Consider the following 19,333-nt stretch of genomic DNA (forward strand, 5'->3'; position numbering starts at 1 on the left):
TTCTCTCAGAGGGTGGTGAATCTCTGGTATTCTCGGCCCCCGAGGGTGGTGGAAGCTGGATCATTAGATATATTTAGGGTGGAGGTAGATAATTTTTTGAAAGATCAAGGAATTGAGGGCCATGTGGAACTGAAATAGAGGAGGAGTTGAGGCCTGGGGTAGATCAGCTGTGATCATATTGAATGGTGGGGCAGGCTTGGGCCTGATGCCCTACTCCTGCTCCTATTTTCCTGTGTTCTTTTAGAACCAGACAGTTCACAAATCCGAAAGAAAAATACTGCAGATGATAGAAATCTGAATGCCAAAGGCACTTAGCGGGTCAGGCAGCATCTGTGGAGGGAGAAATATAGCTAACAGAGTATCTCCAGAATGTTAATTCTGTTTTGATCAGGTTGCAATCTTGGTGGCTTATTTACCAAGACATAAGCTTTCAGGTCTTCACTAAGAACACCTATCGTTACCTCTGTAAGATTGTCGGATTCTGTCCCTGTCTCCACTCAGCTGCTGCTAAAACCCTCGTCCATAACTTTATCATTTCTAGGTTTGCTCCTGATTGTTCTCACAACTTCAACCTTCCTTAAACTTGAATTCTGAAGTTCTGTTGCCATGTCCTAATGCACATTCACCCACATGCTCATTGACTTAGACTTGTGGTAAAGCAATATCTTGGTTTTAAAATTCTCATCCTTTTTTTTAAAATCTTTTCATCACTACATGTGAACTTCTTGTAGCCCTATAACCCTCCGAGATGTCCACATTCTTTCAATTCTAGCCTCTTGACTATCCCCATATTTAACCACTCCACAATCGACCACTGGTGCTTCAGCTGCCAGGGCCCAAGCTCCAGAATTCCCTCCACGAACTCTTTGAAGATCTCCTTTAAGCCTAAATTTGAACAATCTTCTGGTCAACTATGCTGACAGCTTACAGAGCTCATAGAGTCACCACAGCATGGAAACAGGGTCTTCAGCCCACCAAGACTGCACCCCCCAACAAGCACAGTAATCCCATTTTATTCTTTGCACATTCCCCTCACCTCGCCCCAGATTCTCCCAGTCATCTACATGTCTTATGTGGATGGAGTGGCATTTTGTCTGATAACACCAAGTAATTACATTGCTCTTTTTGCAATGTTAATTGCACTGGAGAAATTCAAGCTGTGGAAGTTGAATTCCATAATTATTTAAACAAGGTCCTGGTGCATAAATGTTGCGGTGTGTCTGAGGTACAGTTTGAAATGACAGGCATACAGACTGTGAGCTTGGGGAAGGCCTCTGCCTTCATTGGCCCAGTTTGTCAGCAGTGCCTCAGTGAAGTCACCCTTATCCCTACAACTGAGGTTCTGGTTTCAAGCTGGACTCGAGGCATGAGAAGAAATTCTAGGATGACAAATCAGAGGTGAGTGTCAAAGATTCAACAGCAGGGCTGGGGGTCAGGAGCAGTTTCTGGCATCCTGGCCAAAAGATCTCCCCATTGATGTTTGTGGGAGCTTGCTGTGCACACATTGCTTTGTTTGCTACAGTGCTCCAGGACATCCTGAGATGGTGAAAGGAGCTCCAGAAATGCAAGTCTTTCTCTGCTACAAATAGGCTGACTGATAAATACGGTCCCAGAAGGGGTTTAATGTGCTGAAATCCTGCTGTTAATAAAGGTCTTAGTAACATATGATATACTCCAGTCTAACTCGGTGACAAATAGCCCCAAAAGATTCAGTCCGGATGAAGGGTCTCGACCCAAAACATCAACTGTCCACTTCTCTCCACAGATGCTGCCTGACCTGCTGAGTTCTTCCAGCAGTTTGTAGATGCTGGAATCCAGAGCAAAAAAACAGTTTCCTGTGTCTCCAGCAGCAATAGAATTGTTAGGTTAGTGGAATGCTCTCTCCCTCAGTGCAGCATACCTCAAGGCCTGCCCCTGAGGTTTCCTGGGGCCACAGGGGAACAATTCTCCAAGGACACAGGTCCGGGGGAAAGGAGTAAAAAGCAGTAGGGTGAACAGGAGGGGTAAGCATTGCAGAGGAGAATTTCCCCTTTCCCACAATACCCAAAACTTTCTGTAAAGGGATTCATAACTGTTGTTTAATGGTTGAATCTCTAATGTAAAAAAATATAGGCAGTGTGTGCAAAGTATTTCAGCAGAAATAAACTCCTAAATAAATTAAACAGTAAAGGCCAACGCACCTGTGAATATCCCACTGTGGGGCAGAAGTTCCCAGTCCTATTAGGTTGTACACCTTGTGTCATATTATGGAGAGTAAGCTGGAATTGCAAAAATGTACCCCAACACAAACTGTTAACCCTGCTAAACTTTAATATTATACTTGGGCATTGACATTGTTACATAGTCTGGTGGATTTCAGCCAACACTGATATTGCAAAACTCTTCACTGTAGGATTAAGGCTGATTTAGACTGACTGTTAACAATGTGATGGTATCAGTTGCACTATCAAAAATGATTTACAATAAAAGATTTTCAGTAAATGTATCTGTCTTGATTTCTTTCAGGCGAGGGTTACAAAAATGGGGGGGGGGTGCTGTGATCTGGAATTAAGGGAGAAAATACACCTCTTAAAAGGACATAGTACAACGGCAAAAGGAGGACAATAATAAAATCAAGCAGAGCCAACCGAGTTTTGTGCAAAAGAATTTATATTTGACAAATCTAAGTTTTTTGAGGATGTAGCTAGCAGGGTGGATGAGGAGGAATCAGTGGATGCAGTTTTCAAGATATTTTCAAGTTGAAAAGGCTGCTAACAGAACATCTTTACATTTTTAATAAAGAGTTCAAGAGCTGTAAGATACTCTAAACATCAAGTATGTCAAAGGTTTACTTCACAGGATTATGGTGAAAAGGCTGATGTCTGGACTAAAACTGGATAATTCTTTGTAAAAGCTGGTACCAGCATCATGAGGCAAATGTGCTTTAAAATTTCGATTAGGTTTGTCACAGAGTCATACAGCATGGAAACAGGTCCTTTGCCCCACCAAGCCTGCGCTGACCATCAAGCACTACAGAGGATGCTCTCCTGAATGATTCTAGGGATAACCGTCTTTAGTTCTATGGAAAGACTGCAAAAATGGAGTTGTCCTGAGAGCAGAGAAAGTTAAAGGGAGATTTTGCAGAGGGTTTCAAAATCATGATAGCTTTTAATAGCAAATACAAAGAAACCATTCTGCCATCAAAATGTAGATATTTAAGGTGTTTTCAGGCAAAAGAACCATAGAGGACAGGGTGCTCCTCTCTGAATCCAACCTGTGCAGTTCCTGCTCTGGGTGTGTTTGATGTGACAGTGATGGGAGAGTTTGACAGGAGGGCTTTACTCTGTATCCAACCGATGCTATCCCAGCCTGTGGAGTGTTTGATCAGAATGGAAAAGTGTGCACTCCCAAGCACTGACAGTCTTTTCCTACAAAGATGAATGGCACAGCTATGGAGAAACGATAAAGGAGGCCAGACTGCCTAAAGAGGAGAAGAGTGACTACTGTTACGGGGAGAAGCTGGACAGAATACTGGTGATTGAAAATGAGGATTAGAGAAGCATAGTATGACATTGTTGTACTTTGGACTAGTCGTTCTATAATTTCTTTAAAGTTGTATGCTGTCTTGTAAGCATTTAGCAATGATAGCATCATCTGATGTCAATGGATCAATCACAAGCCATCATCCTCAGGAGGGTCAGTCTCTGCAGCATCCTTCGTCGTCAGGTTCATTTGGCTTCTTTAACATCTTCATGCGGTACACGAAGCTGAAATGCTGCTGCAATCGCGGGTGCAAGTTAAAGAACCTTGTGAGGGGCGTGTCCCGTGCAGACACAGAAGACAAGTCGATCCAGGGGAAGGGACTGCAGATAGATAGTTTACAAAAAAGTGACTTCAGGAGCAACAGTGAGAAATTATTGTAATCACCAACAGGCAATGGACAGATTAAACTAGGACCACTGCTTTTCTTAACATATATTAATGGTTTATATTTGAGTGTATGGGGCACAATTTCCAAAGTTCCAAAAAAACTTGGAAGCGTAATAAATTTATAAGATTTTGAGAGGCACATATAGAGTAGAGAGCTGATATCTTTTTCTCAGGGTTGAAATGTCTAATACCAGAGGGCGTGCATTAAGGTGAGAGGGGGGAAAGTTCAGAGGAGATGTGCGAGGCAAGTTTCTCTTTTACAGAGAGCGGTGGGTGCCTGGAATGCGCTGCCAGGGATGGTGGTGGAGGCAGATACAATAGGCTCTTAGATAGGCACATGAATGTGCAGAGAATGGAGGGATGTGGACATTGTGTGGGCAGAAGGGATTAGTTTAGTTAGGCATTTAATTACTAGTTTAACTAATTCAGCACAACATTGTGGGCTGAAGGGTCTGTTCCTGTGCTGTACAATTCTGTGTTCTATAATGAATCGTGAGGATCATAGGAATAGACAAAAAGGAGAAAGAGGTGAGCTGGTGGAATGGATGTGTGAATGGCTAATTGAATCTAATGCCGAGAAATAAATACAATATTGCTGGAAAAACTCAGCGTGTCAGGCAGCGTGTGTGGAAAGAGGAACTGTTAGAGTTTCAGGTCTGAGACCCTTGATCAGAACCTTCAGACGAAGCCAGTTCTTACTGCCCATACCTAATTGCTCTTAAGGTGGCGGTGGTGAAACACTTCCCTGAACCAGTGCAGTGTTCCCATCGTAGATCCAACAATGAGGAAGGAATACCAGTATATTTCATGTCTGGATGACGAATGGAATTCAGCTCCTTTGTTCTGAGTTGGACCAATGTTCAATGAGGAGTGGAGCTGAGTGATCCTGGGAGGACCCAGACTAAGCATCAGTGAACAGACTGAATGTGTGCTAATTGATGCACTATCAATAATACTTTCAATCACTTTGCTAAGAATTACGACTGGACTGCCGGGATGTAACTAGCTGAACTGGATTTGTCTTGCTTCTTACACATGACGAATGTGGGTAATTTCCCACACATTCAAAAGCTGCTGGTGTTGTGACCGTACTGGAATAGTTTGGTTAGATCCATAATACTGGAGCACAGGTCTTTAGCACCACAGCCAGGATGTTATTTGGTCCCATAGCCTTGGGTGTATTCAGTGCCCTCAGCCATTTCTTAATATTCGTAGAGTCTATTGAATTGGCTGAAGATTAGTATCTGTGATTGTCAGTCCTCAGAAGGAGACCACGATGAATTATCTACTCAGTACTTCCAACCAAAGACAGGTACAAATGCTTGAGCCTTATCTTTGGTGCTCATGTACTGGGTCCTGCCATCGTTGAGGATGGAGCTGTTTCAGAAGCTTCACCTCCCATTAGTTGTGGAAGGCATCTCAATACTTTTCCCATGGTCAGTCAGCATGCTCATTTTTCAGTCCTGCCACATCGTCTGATATATTGGTAATGTGAGGTTTAGACCAAGCAGTGAGTTTCAGACTGTGGTAGAATACCTTCCTGTCTGTTCAGAAGAAACAGTGCCTCAAGGACACGAGTTGTTAAATTAATTCTGAGTCTCTCATTTAACAGATGGCGGTGCCACTCAACATGATGTAGGGTGTCCTACATGAAGGTGGGTCTTTCTCTCCATAAGAGCAACATGATTTCCTATTTCATATTTTCTTATGACTTTGGAAGAAGCTACTTTGACCCTTTGAGTCTATGCCAGTTCTCCCCCCCTCCATGGTGATGACTGTCTATGACCACTGGCGTCATAGACAGATGTATCAGTGACAGGTGGGCAAGGACGAGGTCAAAAGCTGCCACTGCCCAGTCCGTCTCAGTGTTGGACTAGTTCCCACCTCAGAACACGTTCAGATCCCTTATTACCTTCCTCTAATAGGTTCTCAACACAGCTGTATAAACACATTTGGAGTACTGTGTGCAGTTCTGGTCTCCCCATTACAGGAAGGATGTGGAGGATTTGGAGAGGGTGCAGAAGAGGTTCACCAGGATATTGCCTGGATTAGAGAGTATTAGCTACAAGGAGCGGTTGGACAAATTTGGGTTGGTATTTTTGGAGGCTGAGGGGAGGCCTGATAAAGTTTATAAAATTATGAGGCATAGGGCACAATCTTTCTCCCAGGGTAAAATTGTCAAATACTAGAGGGCATAGGTTTAAGGTGAGAGGGTGGAAGTTTGAAGGACATGTGCACAGAGAATGGTGGGTGCCTGGAACGTGCTGCCAGGGAGGTGGTGGAGGCAGATATGATAGTGGCATTTAAGAGGCATTTAGACAGACACATGAACATGCAGGGAATGGAGGGGTATGGATCATGTACAGGCAGAGAGATTTATTTTAGTTTGGCATCACGTTCGGGCCGAAGGGCCTGTTCCTGGGCTGTACTGTTCTGTGTTCTATGTAGTCAGATTTAGATAACTTGGGTTAGTGGTAAAATATATGGCAGATGCAATGCAGTATGGATAAATGTGAAGATATCCACTTTGGTAGGAAAATTAGAAAGACTGAGTATGGTGACAGACTGGGAAATGTTGATGTTACTTGGGTGTCCGTGCATACCCGTTACTGTACGCAGACACACTGGTGCAGCAAGCACCTATGAGCGCAGGAGTAAATATCTTTTACTACAATTATGCAGGAGAGGATATTCTTGCCGTAGATAGAATGCAACAAAGGTTTACCAATTCCAGGGATGCAGCACTGTTGTCTGAGGAGAGGCTGGGGAGAGTGTATTCACTGGAGTTCAGAAGAATGAGAGGAGACCTCATTGAATTAAACATGCAGGGAGGAAGTTTCATCTAGTAGAGCACAGTACAGCCAGCGGTCACAGGCTCAGGATATGGAGCAAGACATTTAGGACCGAGATAAGGAGAAATTTTTCAGAGGATGCTGTACCAGTGGAATGCTGTGGAGGCCAAGTTGCTGAATAGAGTTAAGGTTAAGAAAGACAGGGACCAAGATGGAGGATGAGCCATGATTATATTGAATTGCAGAGCATGCTCGAAGGGCCAAGTGGCCTATCCTGCTCCCATTTTTCTATGTTTCTGTGTCGGGGAGGGCAGTGGGTGGTAATCAGAAGGATATTTCTTTGAACTGATGATGTGAGAATTCATGGGCTTTAGATTCAGTGTTGTGGACTCCCAAGGCTATACCTTCCTGCCCACAAGCCAGTGGGGTCCATCTTGCCTGTGGGACCACTCATGGTGGAAGAAGGTGGGGGTGATCTCATTGAAACCTACCGAATACTGAAAGGCCCGGACAGAGTGGACATGGAGAGGATGTTTCCATCAGTGGGAGAGTCTAGGATCCAAGGGCACAGCCTCAGAATAAAGGGACGTCCCTTTAATACTGAGATGAGGAGGAATCTCTTCAACCAGATGGTGGTGAATCTTTGCAATTCATTGCCACAGACGGCTGTGGAGGCCAAGTCATTGGGTGTATCTAAGACAGAGATTGATAGGTTCTTGATTGGTAAGGGGGTTAAAGGTTACGAGGAGAAGGTAGGAAAATGGGGTTGAAAAAGAAATCAGCCACGATTGAATGGTAGAGCAGACTCGGGCCAAATGGCCTAATTCTGCTCCTATATCTTATGGTCCTATGGTCTAAGAGCCTGGACCATTGGTTGAAAGGCAATTCCGTCTGTGTGACTTTGTCAGGTTGTTGTTCAACCAGAATGTGGGACAGCTTTTTCAGTTTCGCTTTAAATCCCCAGGTGTCCATAAGGAGAACATTGTCAGATTGACTGGGCTAGATATCCTTCTGTCGTGTACAAATCTGTTGCTGTGGGATCCGCCTAGTTCCATTCTAATTATACCTTCCTAGCAATCTCAGTGGCTTAATATCTCATTTCAGAGGGGAGCGGTTAAGTGTATCTAGAGTCGTATATAGGTCAGATCCCACAAGACGAGCAAATTTCTTTCTCGATTGGACATTAATAAACCAGATGGATTTTTTTCAACAATCTGATAGTTTAATGGTCATTTTTATTCTAAACTTATTTAATTCATTCAATGTCACAAATACCGTCACAAAGGTGTTTACTTGGAGTAAAGGGAATTATGAGGCTCTCAGGCAGGAAATTGGAAGCTTAAATTGGGAACATGTTCTCAGGGAAAAGTACGGAAGAAATGTGGCAAATATTCAGGGGATATTTGTGTGGAGCTCTGCATAGGCATGTTCCTATGAGACAGGGGAGTTACGAGAGGATACAGGAACCATGGTGTACAAAGGCTATAATAAATCTCGTCAAAAGGAAAAGAAAAGCTTACAAAAGGTACAGAGAGCTAGGTAATGTTAGAGATCTGGAAGAGTATAAGGCTAACAGGAAGGAGCTTAAGAAGGAAATTAGGAGAGTCAGAAGGGGACATGAGAAGGCTTGGCGGGCAGGATTAAGGAAAACCCAAGGCATTCTACCAGTATGTGACGAGCAAGAGGATAAAATGTGAAAGAATAGGGCCTATCAAGTGCAGCAGTGGGAAAGTGTGTATGGATCTGGAAGAAATAGCGGAGGTACTTAATGAATACTTTACATCAGTATTCACTACGGAAAAAGATCTGGGGGACTGTAGTGGGGACTTGCAGCAGGCTGAAAAGCTGGAGCATGTAGGTATTAGGAAAGAGGTAGGTGCTTGAAACTTTTGGAAAGCATCAAGTTGGATAAGTCGCTGGGACCAGGATGAGATGTACCCCAGGCTGCTGTGGGAGGCGAGGGAGGAAATTGCAGAGCCTCTGACGATGATCTGTGCATCATCGATGGAGATGGGAGAGGTTCCAGAAGATTGGAGGGTTTGCGGATGTTGTTTCCTTATTCAAGAAAGGGAGTAGAGATAGCCCAGGAAATTATAGACCAGTGAGTCTTTACCTCAGTGGTTGGTAAGCTGACGGAGAAGATCCTGAGAGACAGGATTTATGAACATTTGGAGAGGTATAATATGATTAGGAATAGTCAGCATAGCTTTGTCAAGGGCAGGTCCTGCCTTACGAGCCTGATTGAATTTTTTGAGGATGTGACTAAACGCATCGATGAAGGGAGAGCAGTAGATGCAGTGTATATGGATTTCAGCAAGGCATTTGATAAGGTACCCCATGCAAGGCTTATTGAGAAAGTAAGGAGGCATGGGATCCAAGGGGACATTGAAAATGTGGATCCAGAACTGGCTGGCCCCACAGAAGGCAAAGAGTGGTTGTTGAAGGGATCATATTCTGCATGGAGGTCGGTGACCAGTGGTGTACTCAGGGTTCTGTTCTGGGACCCTTACTCTTTGTGATTTTTATAAACGACCTGGATGAGGAAGTGGAGGGATGGATTAGTAAGTTTGCGGATGACACAAAGGTTGGATGTGATGTGGATAGTATAGAGGACTGTCAGAGGTTACAGCGGGACATAGATAGGATGCAAAGTTGGGCTGAGAAGTGGCAGATGCAGTTTCAAACCCAGATAAGTGTGAAGTGGTTCATTTTGTAGGTCAATATGATGGCATAGTATAGTATTAATGGTAGGACTCTTGGCAGTGTGGAGGATCAGAGGGATCTTGGGGTCCGAGTCCATAGGACGCTCAAAGCAGCTGCACAGGTTGACTCTGTGGTTAAGAAGGCATATGGTGTATTGTCCTTCATCCATCGGGGAATCAAATTTAGGAGCCAAGAGGTATTGTTGCAGCTATATAGGTCCCTGGTCAGACCCCACTTGGAGTACTGTGCTCAGTTCTGGTTGCCTCACTACAGGAAAGATGTGGAAGCCATAGAAAGGGTGCAGAGCAGATTTACAAGGATGCTGCCTGGAATGCGGAGCATGCCTTATGAAAGCAGGTTGAGGGAACTCAGCCTTTTCTCCTTGGAGAGACGGAGGATGAGGGGGACCTGACAGAGGTGTATAAGATGATGAGAGGCATTGATCGGGTAGATAGTCAGAGGCTTTTCCCAGGGCTGAAATGGTGGCCACAAGAGGACATAGGTTTAAGGTGCTGGGGAGTAGGTACAGAGGAGATGTCCAGGGGTAAGTTTTTTACTCAGAGAGTGGTGAGTGTGTGGAATGGGCTGCCGGAAACAGTGGTGGAGGCGGATACGATAGGGTCTTTTAAGAGACTGTCGGATAGGTACATGGAGCTGAGTAAAATAGAGGGCTATGGGTAAGCCTAGTAATTTCTAAGGTAGGGACATGTTCGGCACAGCTTTGTGGGCCGAAGGGCCTGAATTGTGCTGTAGGTTTTCTATGTTTCTATATTTCTACCAAAGTAGGATTTTAGCTCACATTTTTGGACTTTTTGTTCAGAAGAGTAGCCTTGATATTAATACATTTAATTATTGACATTCTGGTACAGGAAGGATGTGATTGGTGCTGGAGAGGGTGCAGAGGAGATTCACCAGGGTGTTGCCTGGGATGGGGCAGTGCAGTTATGAGGAGAGACTGATGCGCTGGGTCTTTTCTCCCTAGAGGAGGTTAAGAGGGGACATAATTGAGGTATATAAAAGTATGAGGGGTATAGACAGGGGAGACTGCAGGAAACTTTTCCCCATATCAGGAGGTAGATAAAACAAGAGGACATAGGTTTAGTGTGAGGGTGAAGAGAGTCAGAGGGGATCTGAGGGGGACCTTCTTCACGCAGAGAGAGGTGCCCTGAGAGAGTGGCTGAAGCTGAGTCACTGACAGCATTTAGGCAGTCACAAGAAAGACTGCAGATGCTGGAAATCTGGAGCAACACACACGACACACTGGAGGAACTCAGCAGGTCAGGCAGCATCCATGGAGGGAAATGGCCAGTTGACGTTTCGGGCTGAGACCTTTCATCAGGACTGGGAAGGAAGAGGGCAGAAGTTGGAATAAAAGAGTAGGGGGAGGGGGAGGAGCACGAGCTGGCAGGTGATAGGTGAGAGTGTCTGGATAAACACTTGGATTGCTTAGGCCGAGGTTTATGGACCAAGTGCTGGGTGATGGGGTTAATACGGTGAGTTCCTACTGGTCAGTGTGGACGAGTTGGGCTGAATGGACTGTTTCCATGCTGTCCATTCTAGATGCTATCACATTCCATTTTGGCAACTGATAGTTTACGAGATACAACATACCTGTTACGTGATAGTGATTGTGCACAAGATTCATTAACGAAGCTTTCAGACACAAACAAATTTGGATCATCCAATGCTTCCAAACCTGGGTAGCACTAAATAGTAGATCATTGAGAATCCTCACTGTGCTCATGTGGGGCACTTTCAGAAAGTAGCAGACATTCAGGACAGAATACAAAACTTCCTCAAAACCACTTTGGTTCACACATTTCAGACCTAGAAGGATCAGAAGCAAAGTTCAGAACAACCTCAACAACTGCAGGTGGAATGTCAAACGAGATTGCAAGCAGAGTCTACTCAGACATTTGGAAGGCATTTGACAAGGTTTCAGGCGATAACCCTCTGAACTTCCCGCCTTTTTCCCTCTCCTATGGTGAATGACACGGTATGTACCATCTTCACCGACACCCTGTGTGCTTGAGCCTTGCAGCCCAGCGCAGTACTGTTCACGCAAAAGCCCAGGCAAATGGCCAGACTGGAGAGGGATGAAAAGCATTCATTGTTGCTGGCCCAAATCCTCTTTAACACAGCCTTTTGGGGGATATTTTAATTCTCAATCTGAGCCCTGGTTAAAGAATCTTTTCTGTTAAAGAAGCAAAAGATCTACGCAATTAAAATCACCCCTGAAAACTGTATCAAAGTAAACAAATATTGAGAGTTTATTCTTACATAAGGAGGATGTACAGGTATATGGTAGGACCTTTAGGAGAATTCATGTATAGAAGGATCTTGGGGTCTAAGTCATAGCTCCCTGAAAGTGACAATACTAGTGGATAGGGTGGTAAAGAAGCCGTCCGGCATACCTACCTTCATCGGTTGGGGCATTGAGTACGAGAGTCAGGAAGTCATGTTGCAGCTGTATAAAACTTTGGTCAGGCCGCACCTGGAGCACCGTGTGCAGTTCTGGTCGCCCCCATCACAGGAAGGGTGTGGAAGCTTTGGAGAGGGTGCCGAAGAGGTTCACTAGGAGGCTGCTGGATTTGGGAATATTAGCTAAAAGGAGAGGTTGGACAAACTTGGATTGTTTTCTTGGATTGTGAGTGTCAGAGGCTGAGAGGAGACCTGATAGAAGTTTGTAAAATTATGAGAGGCATAGATAGAGTGGACAGTCAGAGTATTTACCCAGGGTAGAAATGTCAAATACTGGAGGGCATGGGTTTAAGGTGAAAGGGGGAAAGTTTTAAGGAGATCAGTGGGATTTTGTTTACACACAGAGAGTGATGGGTGGCTGAAACGCACCACCAAAGGTGATGGTGGAGGCAGATACGATGGAGGGGTTTAAGAGGCCATTTAAATAGACACATGTGCATGGAAGGATATGGAGCATGTGCAGGCAGAAGAGATTTAGGCTTGATATCATGCTGGCACACACATTGTGGGCCGAAGGCTGCTCCTGTGCTGTACTGTTCTATGTTCTGTGTACTGTTTGGTTTGATATCACACACAGGTTTTCTCCAAAATCAATTTTCGCCCTTCTGCTGCTGGATCCTAAAAACCTCCCAGTCTCCCCGACCTACCACCAGCCCTTGCCACTCTGTACTCCCTAATCTTCAATATAACATTATCTTTGACCTCCTTTGCTAACCCCAGATTGTGCCCCTTTTACATGGAATATCTCTTTCTAATTGGGTTAAATTCCTGATATGGACCAGCTGTTTGAATATCAGCCACTGCTCATCTTCTGACCTGTCTCTTAGGTTATTTTCCCAGTCCACCTTACACAACTACGCAAAACCTTAGATCCTTAGATCACTACGCAAAAGATCTATTTCAATGTGTGTTTCGATGTACATGTGACTAATAAAGATCTTATCTTATCTTAAACTTCAACTTCATTATCATTAATAATTGCCTTACTTAAGTTAAAGACAGTGGTTTTGATTATGTGGTGTTCACCCTCATACTGAATCCTATCATATTGTGGTGACTACACCTTTAACCACAAGATGTCTTATTTACCCTTCCTCATTAAAACATAGACAGTAGGGCACTGACCATGATGCCAACCTAACTAATCGCATCTGCCTGCATATGGTCTGTATCCCTCAATTCCCTGCCTATTCATTTGTCCGTTTCAGGTAATAATCTGGAGATTATTACCCTTTTGGCTCTGCTTTTCAATTTTTCTAAGCATTTTGATTTACTTAAATTCACATTCTTGCTTTCAAATCCATTTAAAGTCTTGCCTTTCCATACATCTATAAACTCCTCTGGCCATTCAATCCTCTGAAATAAAGCACTCTTCCAATTCTGATCTCTCGTGGACATCTGAATGTTATTGCTTCGCCGTGGGCAGCCGTGCCCTAAGCTCTAGCATTCCTTCCCTAAACCTCCCATGATGCATTCTTTACAATTTGCCTCTTTAATCAAACTCTTGATCATAGAGTCACAGAGTTATACAGCACGGAAACAGGCCCTTCAGCCCAACTGGTCCATGCCGACCAAGTTGCCTACCTGAGCCAGTGCCATTTGACTGCATTTGGCCCAGATCCCTCTGAACCTGCTCCATCCACATACCAGTCCAAATGTCTTTTAAGCACTGTAATTGTACCTGCCTCTACCACTCGGTCCACACACCCACCACCCTCTGTGTGAAAACCTTGCCCCTTGGGTCCCCTTTAAATCTCTCCCCTCTCACCTTACACCTGTGCCCTCTAGTTTTAGACTCCCCTACCCTGGGGAAAAGACTGTGAACATCCACCTTAGCTTTGACCCTCAATATACCTTTATAAGGTAACACCACAGCCTCCTACACTCCAGAGGAAACAGTCCTAGCCTATCCAGTCTATCCTTATAGCTCAAGCCCTCCAGTCCTGTAACACCCTTGTGAATCTTTATTGTACCTTCTCCAGATTAACGACATCCTTCCTAGTAGCTAGGTGACCGGAACTGCACGCAATACTCCAAGTGCAGTCTCAGCAACATCTTGTACAGCGTCTGCGGGGAGAAAGGAATTGTCAACGTTTTGGGTCCTGATGCAGGGTTTCGACCTGAAACGTCGACAATTCCTTTCCTCTCACAGATGCTGCTCGACCCGCTGAGTTTCTCAGCAGGTTGTTGGTTGCAGGTGAGATGTGGAGACAACACAACACACAGCTTAAAGTAAAACACAATTCGCCACAGATTCTTAAACCCATTAGGTTTACTAATCTCCGATGAATGGTGACTCCACATGTGACCACCCTTCAAAACCATTCAGTTGAAGGGGCATTAGGGTCAGAAAATAAATGCTGCCTACCCGTTGATGACCAGAGTTTCCCTGAAAGAAGTAGAAAAATCAGCAGGCTTCCAAGCTGCTTACTTTTGTCTTTAAACGGACTTGTTTCTTCGACCACTTCCTGAACAAGCAGACCTTCAACAATATTTTTATTCTTTCCCACAGATAATGCCACGGACCTCCTTGGAAGATATACTGTGGCCTCACTATATTGGCTGTGCCCCAGGAGATGCTGGAGCCTGAGAAAGAAAGAGAACACTAACAATTTCCACAGAGTAAGCACCAAATCCAACTGTTTTCAGGGGTGAGGGAAGTGATCTGTGAGGATGAATTAATGGGACAGGCTTATACCTTGTAATGATGCGGAAGGGAAGCTATTTAGTCCATTAGGTCCATGCAGACACCCAGGGTGAAGTGCCATCAGCCTCATTCTCTTGGTATTGGTATTGGTTGCACAAGTTCATCAACTCTTTGATTCTTTTTTGCCATTAACCTACACTAAGAGACAACTTGCAGTCAGCAAAGTAAACTACCAACACATCCTTGGAATCTGGAGGAAACCAGAGCATCCACATGATCACAGGGAGAATGCAAATTCCATGCAGACGGCACCCAAGATCAGAAGAGGCTTTGGGATCAAACCTGGTTAAGCCGATTCCCCCATTTTAAATGAACATGGCTGATTGTGCACTCTGTCCATTTTCCCATCTGATCTGATTCCGTTAAAGTTGTACTTCATGCCAATTCTTTAGCCAGCCACTCACCCACAACCCAATACCCTGCATCATTCTCAACCATACACTAACTTATTGGCGACACCTCCAAAATATTAGAACTAAAGTCAAGACAAGTATATTTCATATGGAAAACTTTATCTATGACCTGGAACAACAGATCCAACAACACCACACCCGTTTTCACTTGACCTGCTCAACCAACAGCACAGTACTGGCTGAGTCTGGTGCAGGAGTCGCCGCTTATAAACCATGAAGACTATATCTAAAGCACTGAGACCACAGCAGCTTGAGTGGCTTCCTGTTGTAGCCCAGAATAAACCTCCTGATGACCACAGAGAAAACATCTTCCTCAAAGACCACTACAGGCTGACGGCTAACAAAGCACTCCTGTTGACAAATGACCTTAAAACCCTGCACATACCCAACTGAAATCCTGCAGCCCCCTACTGGAACACACTGCAACCCGACAAACCTATGACACCCTCACCTCTCGATGACACCCCCTCTCTGTTGTGGCAAACATCAACAACTAGATTACTGATGAAGTCTCAGGATATAACTCAAGATATATTCAAGAGACTGTTAGATTTTCAAAAGACTGTTAGATCGGTATATGGAGCTGAGTAAAATAGAGGGCTATGGGTAAGCCTAGTAATTTCTAGGGTAGGGACATGTTTGGCACAGCTTTGTGGGCCGAAGGGCCTGAATTGTTGCTGTAATGTTCTATGTTCTATAACACTCCAAGGAAAACCTGGAAATGCCTCAAATGCTTCTTGAGGACAGGCCAGGGAAGATATGGCCACCTGTCCCACGAGTAGAACATGAGTAACAGACCAAATTGTGGCTATGGCAACCCAAGTCAAAGCTCCACCACACCTTGAGTGATCCAGTTCTGATGACATCACAACCCAACACAATACCCTACCTCAAAACTGTTGAATGGATTGTTAGCCTTGACATCGAACTAGGAGTGGTTCCCCAGCCATACAAATATCTATATTACGAGACAGAGCAGGGAGTGGCAATAATGAGGATGTGGAACTGATGGAAGGATGGCACTGACCTAGGCATGGAACTGACTTTGGATCAGGACTGAGCTGGAAGCCGAGACTGATCTGGCCATCAGACAGACCTGGGCTTGAGGTGATCTGGAATAGGACAGACCTGGTATGGGACGACCCATGCGAGGGATGTTCTGGGTGTGTGAGACCTGGACTGGGAGGACCTGGGTGCAAGGATTGATCTGGGCTTTGACTGACCTCCGTGCAGGGACTGCAGTCACCAGGCTGTACACAATGCAGGTCTTTGAGATGTGGGCCCCGGATCTGGGAGGAAACCACATTAGTTGAAATAGCTGACAGCAGAGAAAGAACACATCCACAGAAGCAGCCAGTTGTTGGTTGTCATAGGTACAGTGGACTCCCAGATGCATCAGCTCTTCTGAAATAGAAAAAGGGGACAACGTTGTCACACAATGGGCTACAGACAAAGAATGCTTTTAGCTCATTGGACCTATTGTTCACGAATCCAGCTCTCACCACACTTCCATTACACCATCCATCTATTCCTTAAATCTACCAAATATCCTGACCACTCACCATTCCCTGCCACATATGACCTCTCTAGGTAAATAAATACTGACGAGACCCAAGAGACTGCAGATGCTGGAATCTGCAGCAAAGAAAAAACTGGTGGAGGAAGTTAATGGGTCAAGAAGCATGTGTGCAGGCAAACAGATAGTTGAGGTTCTGGTTGAGATCCTGCATCCTGAATTGTTGACTGTCCTTCTGCCTCCACAGATGCTGCATGACCCATAGGTTCCTCCACCAGTTTGTTTTCTGCTGCAAACAATACTATCTATTGTTTGCCCTATGCTTGCCCCTCACAAGCTTGAAGCAAAACCCCTTTACTCCTGCCCTCTTTGTCTGAGTAGCTTACAGGACTACAATCCATTACATGACCATATAAGAATACAAACATAAGAAATGATGCAGAAATAGGCCATTCTGCCCCTCAAACCTGTTCTGTCAATGTGCATCATGGATGATCCCGTGCCTCATCAATTTTCCTGCCATATCTCTTGATTCTTTTGACATCTAAATAATAACAGATTTCAACCTTGTATATCCTCAGTGAATGAGCACTCACAACCATCTCAAGCCCAAATGGCTAACCCCTTATCCCAAGACTATGGTCCTAGGTTCTCCAGGCTAAGAAGAGTCTCTCAGCATTGACCCTGTCAATCCATCTCAGAACTTTCTGTCACTTGATTAGGTCAGTGTTTATTCTCAAGTCTAGTTTCACTCACTGTCTCCACCAGACAACACTTCACGGTAGTGTAGCGGTTATTATAACACTTCACAGCACCAGCGACCCAGGTTCAAATCCGGCCACTGTCTGTAAGGAGCTTGTACGTTCTCCCCATGTCGGCGTGGGTTTCCTCTGGGTGCTCCGGTTTCCTCCCACATTCCAAAGATGTACAGGTTAGGAAGTTGTGGGCGTGCTATGTTGGCGCTGGAAGCGTGGCGACACTTGCGGGCTGCCCCAGAACACTCTGTGCAAAAGATGCTTTTCACTGTGTGTTTTGATGTACATGTGACGAATAAAGATATCTTATCTTCACCAATGTAATGAAGGTTGCATTGCACTGACTCCAAGACACACATATCCTTCCTTAAGCAAGAGATCAAAACTGCACTCAGAACCGCATTACGGTCTCACCAAATCCCTAGACAATTTTAGCATGGTTTCCTTATTTTTGCACTCCAATCCTCTTTCAGTAAAGGCCAACATGACATTTGCTCGCCGAACTGCCTGCTGAAGATTCTCTGTTTACTTGCTTCATCAAAATCCATCTGAACTGGTCAGGAACACTGTTACAGCTGCAGAAAGGGTGGATAATGTAGAAGGATCCTCTCTGGAGTCAATATGGGTGGAAGTTAGGAACAAGAAAGGAGCAGTTACTCTACTGGGAGTATTCTATAGACCCCCCAGTAGCAGTAGGGATACTGAGGAGCAGATTGGGAGGCAGATTTTAGAAAGATGCAAAAATAACAGGGTTATTATTATGGGAGACTTCAACTTTCCAAATATTGATTGGCACCTGCTTAGTGCCAAAGGCTTAGACTAATATGGCATTCCCTCTAGTCGGCCTGTCAACTCTAGTCTAGTTGACAGGCCGACTAGAGGGAATGCCATATTAGATCTAGTTTTAGGTAATGAACTGGGTCAGGTGACAGATCTATCGATGGGTGAGCATTTGGGGGGCAGCGACCATGCTCCATAACCTTTAGAATTGTCATGGACAGGGATAGGAGCAAAGAGGACGGGAAGATATTTAATTGGGGAAAGGCAAATTATGAGGCTATAAGGCGAGAACTTGAGAGTGTAAATTGGGATGACATTTTTGAAGGGAAATGTACTATAGAGATGTGGTCGATGTTCAGGGATCTCTTGCAGGATGTTAACGATAAATTTGTCCCAGTGAGGCAGAGAAGGAATGGCAGGGTGAAGGAACCATGTGTGACAGAGAGGTGGAACAACTAGTTAGGAAGAAGGCAGCAGCATACATAAGGTGTAAGCAGCAAGGATCAGACAGGGCTCGTGAGGAATATAGAGAAGCAAGGAAGGAACTTAAGAAAGGGCTGAGGAGAGCGAGAAGGGGACATGAAAAGGCTTTGGAGAGTAGGGTTAAGGAGAATCCCAAGGCTTTTAGTCATACGTGAAGAGCAGAAGGACGGCTAGAGTAAAGGTAGGTCCGATTAAAGACAAAGGTGGGAGGATGTGCCTGGAAGCTGTGGAAGTGGGTGAGGTTCTCAATGAATACTTCTCTTCAGTATTCACCAAGGAGAGGGGTCTTGATGATGCTGAGGACAGTGTTGGTGAGGGTAATGTTCTAGAGTATGTAGATATCAAGAGAGAGGATGTGTTGGAGCTGTGAGAAAATATTAGGACAGTTAAGTCCCCGGGCCCTGACGGAATATTCCCCAGGGCTGCTTTGTGAGGCTAGGGAGGAGAATGCTGAAACCATTGGTTAGGATCTTTGAGTCCTCGTTGTCCACGGGGATGGTAGCAGAGGATTAGAGGGTGGTGAATGTTGTCCCCTTATTCAAAAAAAGGTAGTAGGGATGGTCCAGGGAATTATAGACCAGTGAGCCTTATGTCTGTGGTGGGTAAGCTGCTAGAAAGGATTCTAAGAGATAGGATCTATGATCGTTTAGAGAATCATGGACTGATTAGGGACAGCCAGCATGGATTTGTGAAGGGAAGATCTTGCCTCACAAGCCTGATAGGGTTCTTTGAGGAGGTGACCAGGAAGATTGATGAGGGTAGTGCAGTAGATGTGGTCTACATGGATTTTAGCA

The 19,333-nt window shown here is 44.8% G+C and overlaps 1 protein-coding gene across 1 annotated transcript; it reads right to left on the reverse strand.

The window, feature by feature from the left end:
* Positions 1–2,810: 2,810 nt before the first annotated feature.
* On the reverse strand, positions 2,811–16,404 carry noxred1 (NADP-dependent oxidoreductase domain containing 1). Its single transcript, XM_052012801.1, has 3 exons — positions 16,229–16,404; positions 14,317–14,471; positions 2,811–3,842 (listed from the first exon to the last, which is right to left on the reverse strand). Exons 1-3 carry the CDS (start codon positions 16,399–16,401, stop codon positions 3,730–3,732), a joined length of 441 nt encoding a protein of 146 aa, XP_051868761.1. The 5' UTR covers positions 16,402–16,404; the 3' UTR covers positions 2,811–3,729.
* Between the last annotated feature and the right edge of the window lie 2,929 nt (positions 16,405–19,333).

The sequence above is a fragment of the Pristis pectinata genome, chromosome 1, assembly GCF_009764475.1.
Source record: "Pristis pectinata isolate sPriPec2 chromosome 1, sPriPec2.1.pri, whole genome shotgun sequence".
Taxonomy (NCBI): domain Eukaryota; kingdom Metazoa; phylum Chordata; class Chondrichthyes; order Rhinopristiformes; family Pristidae; genus Pristis; species Pristis pectinata.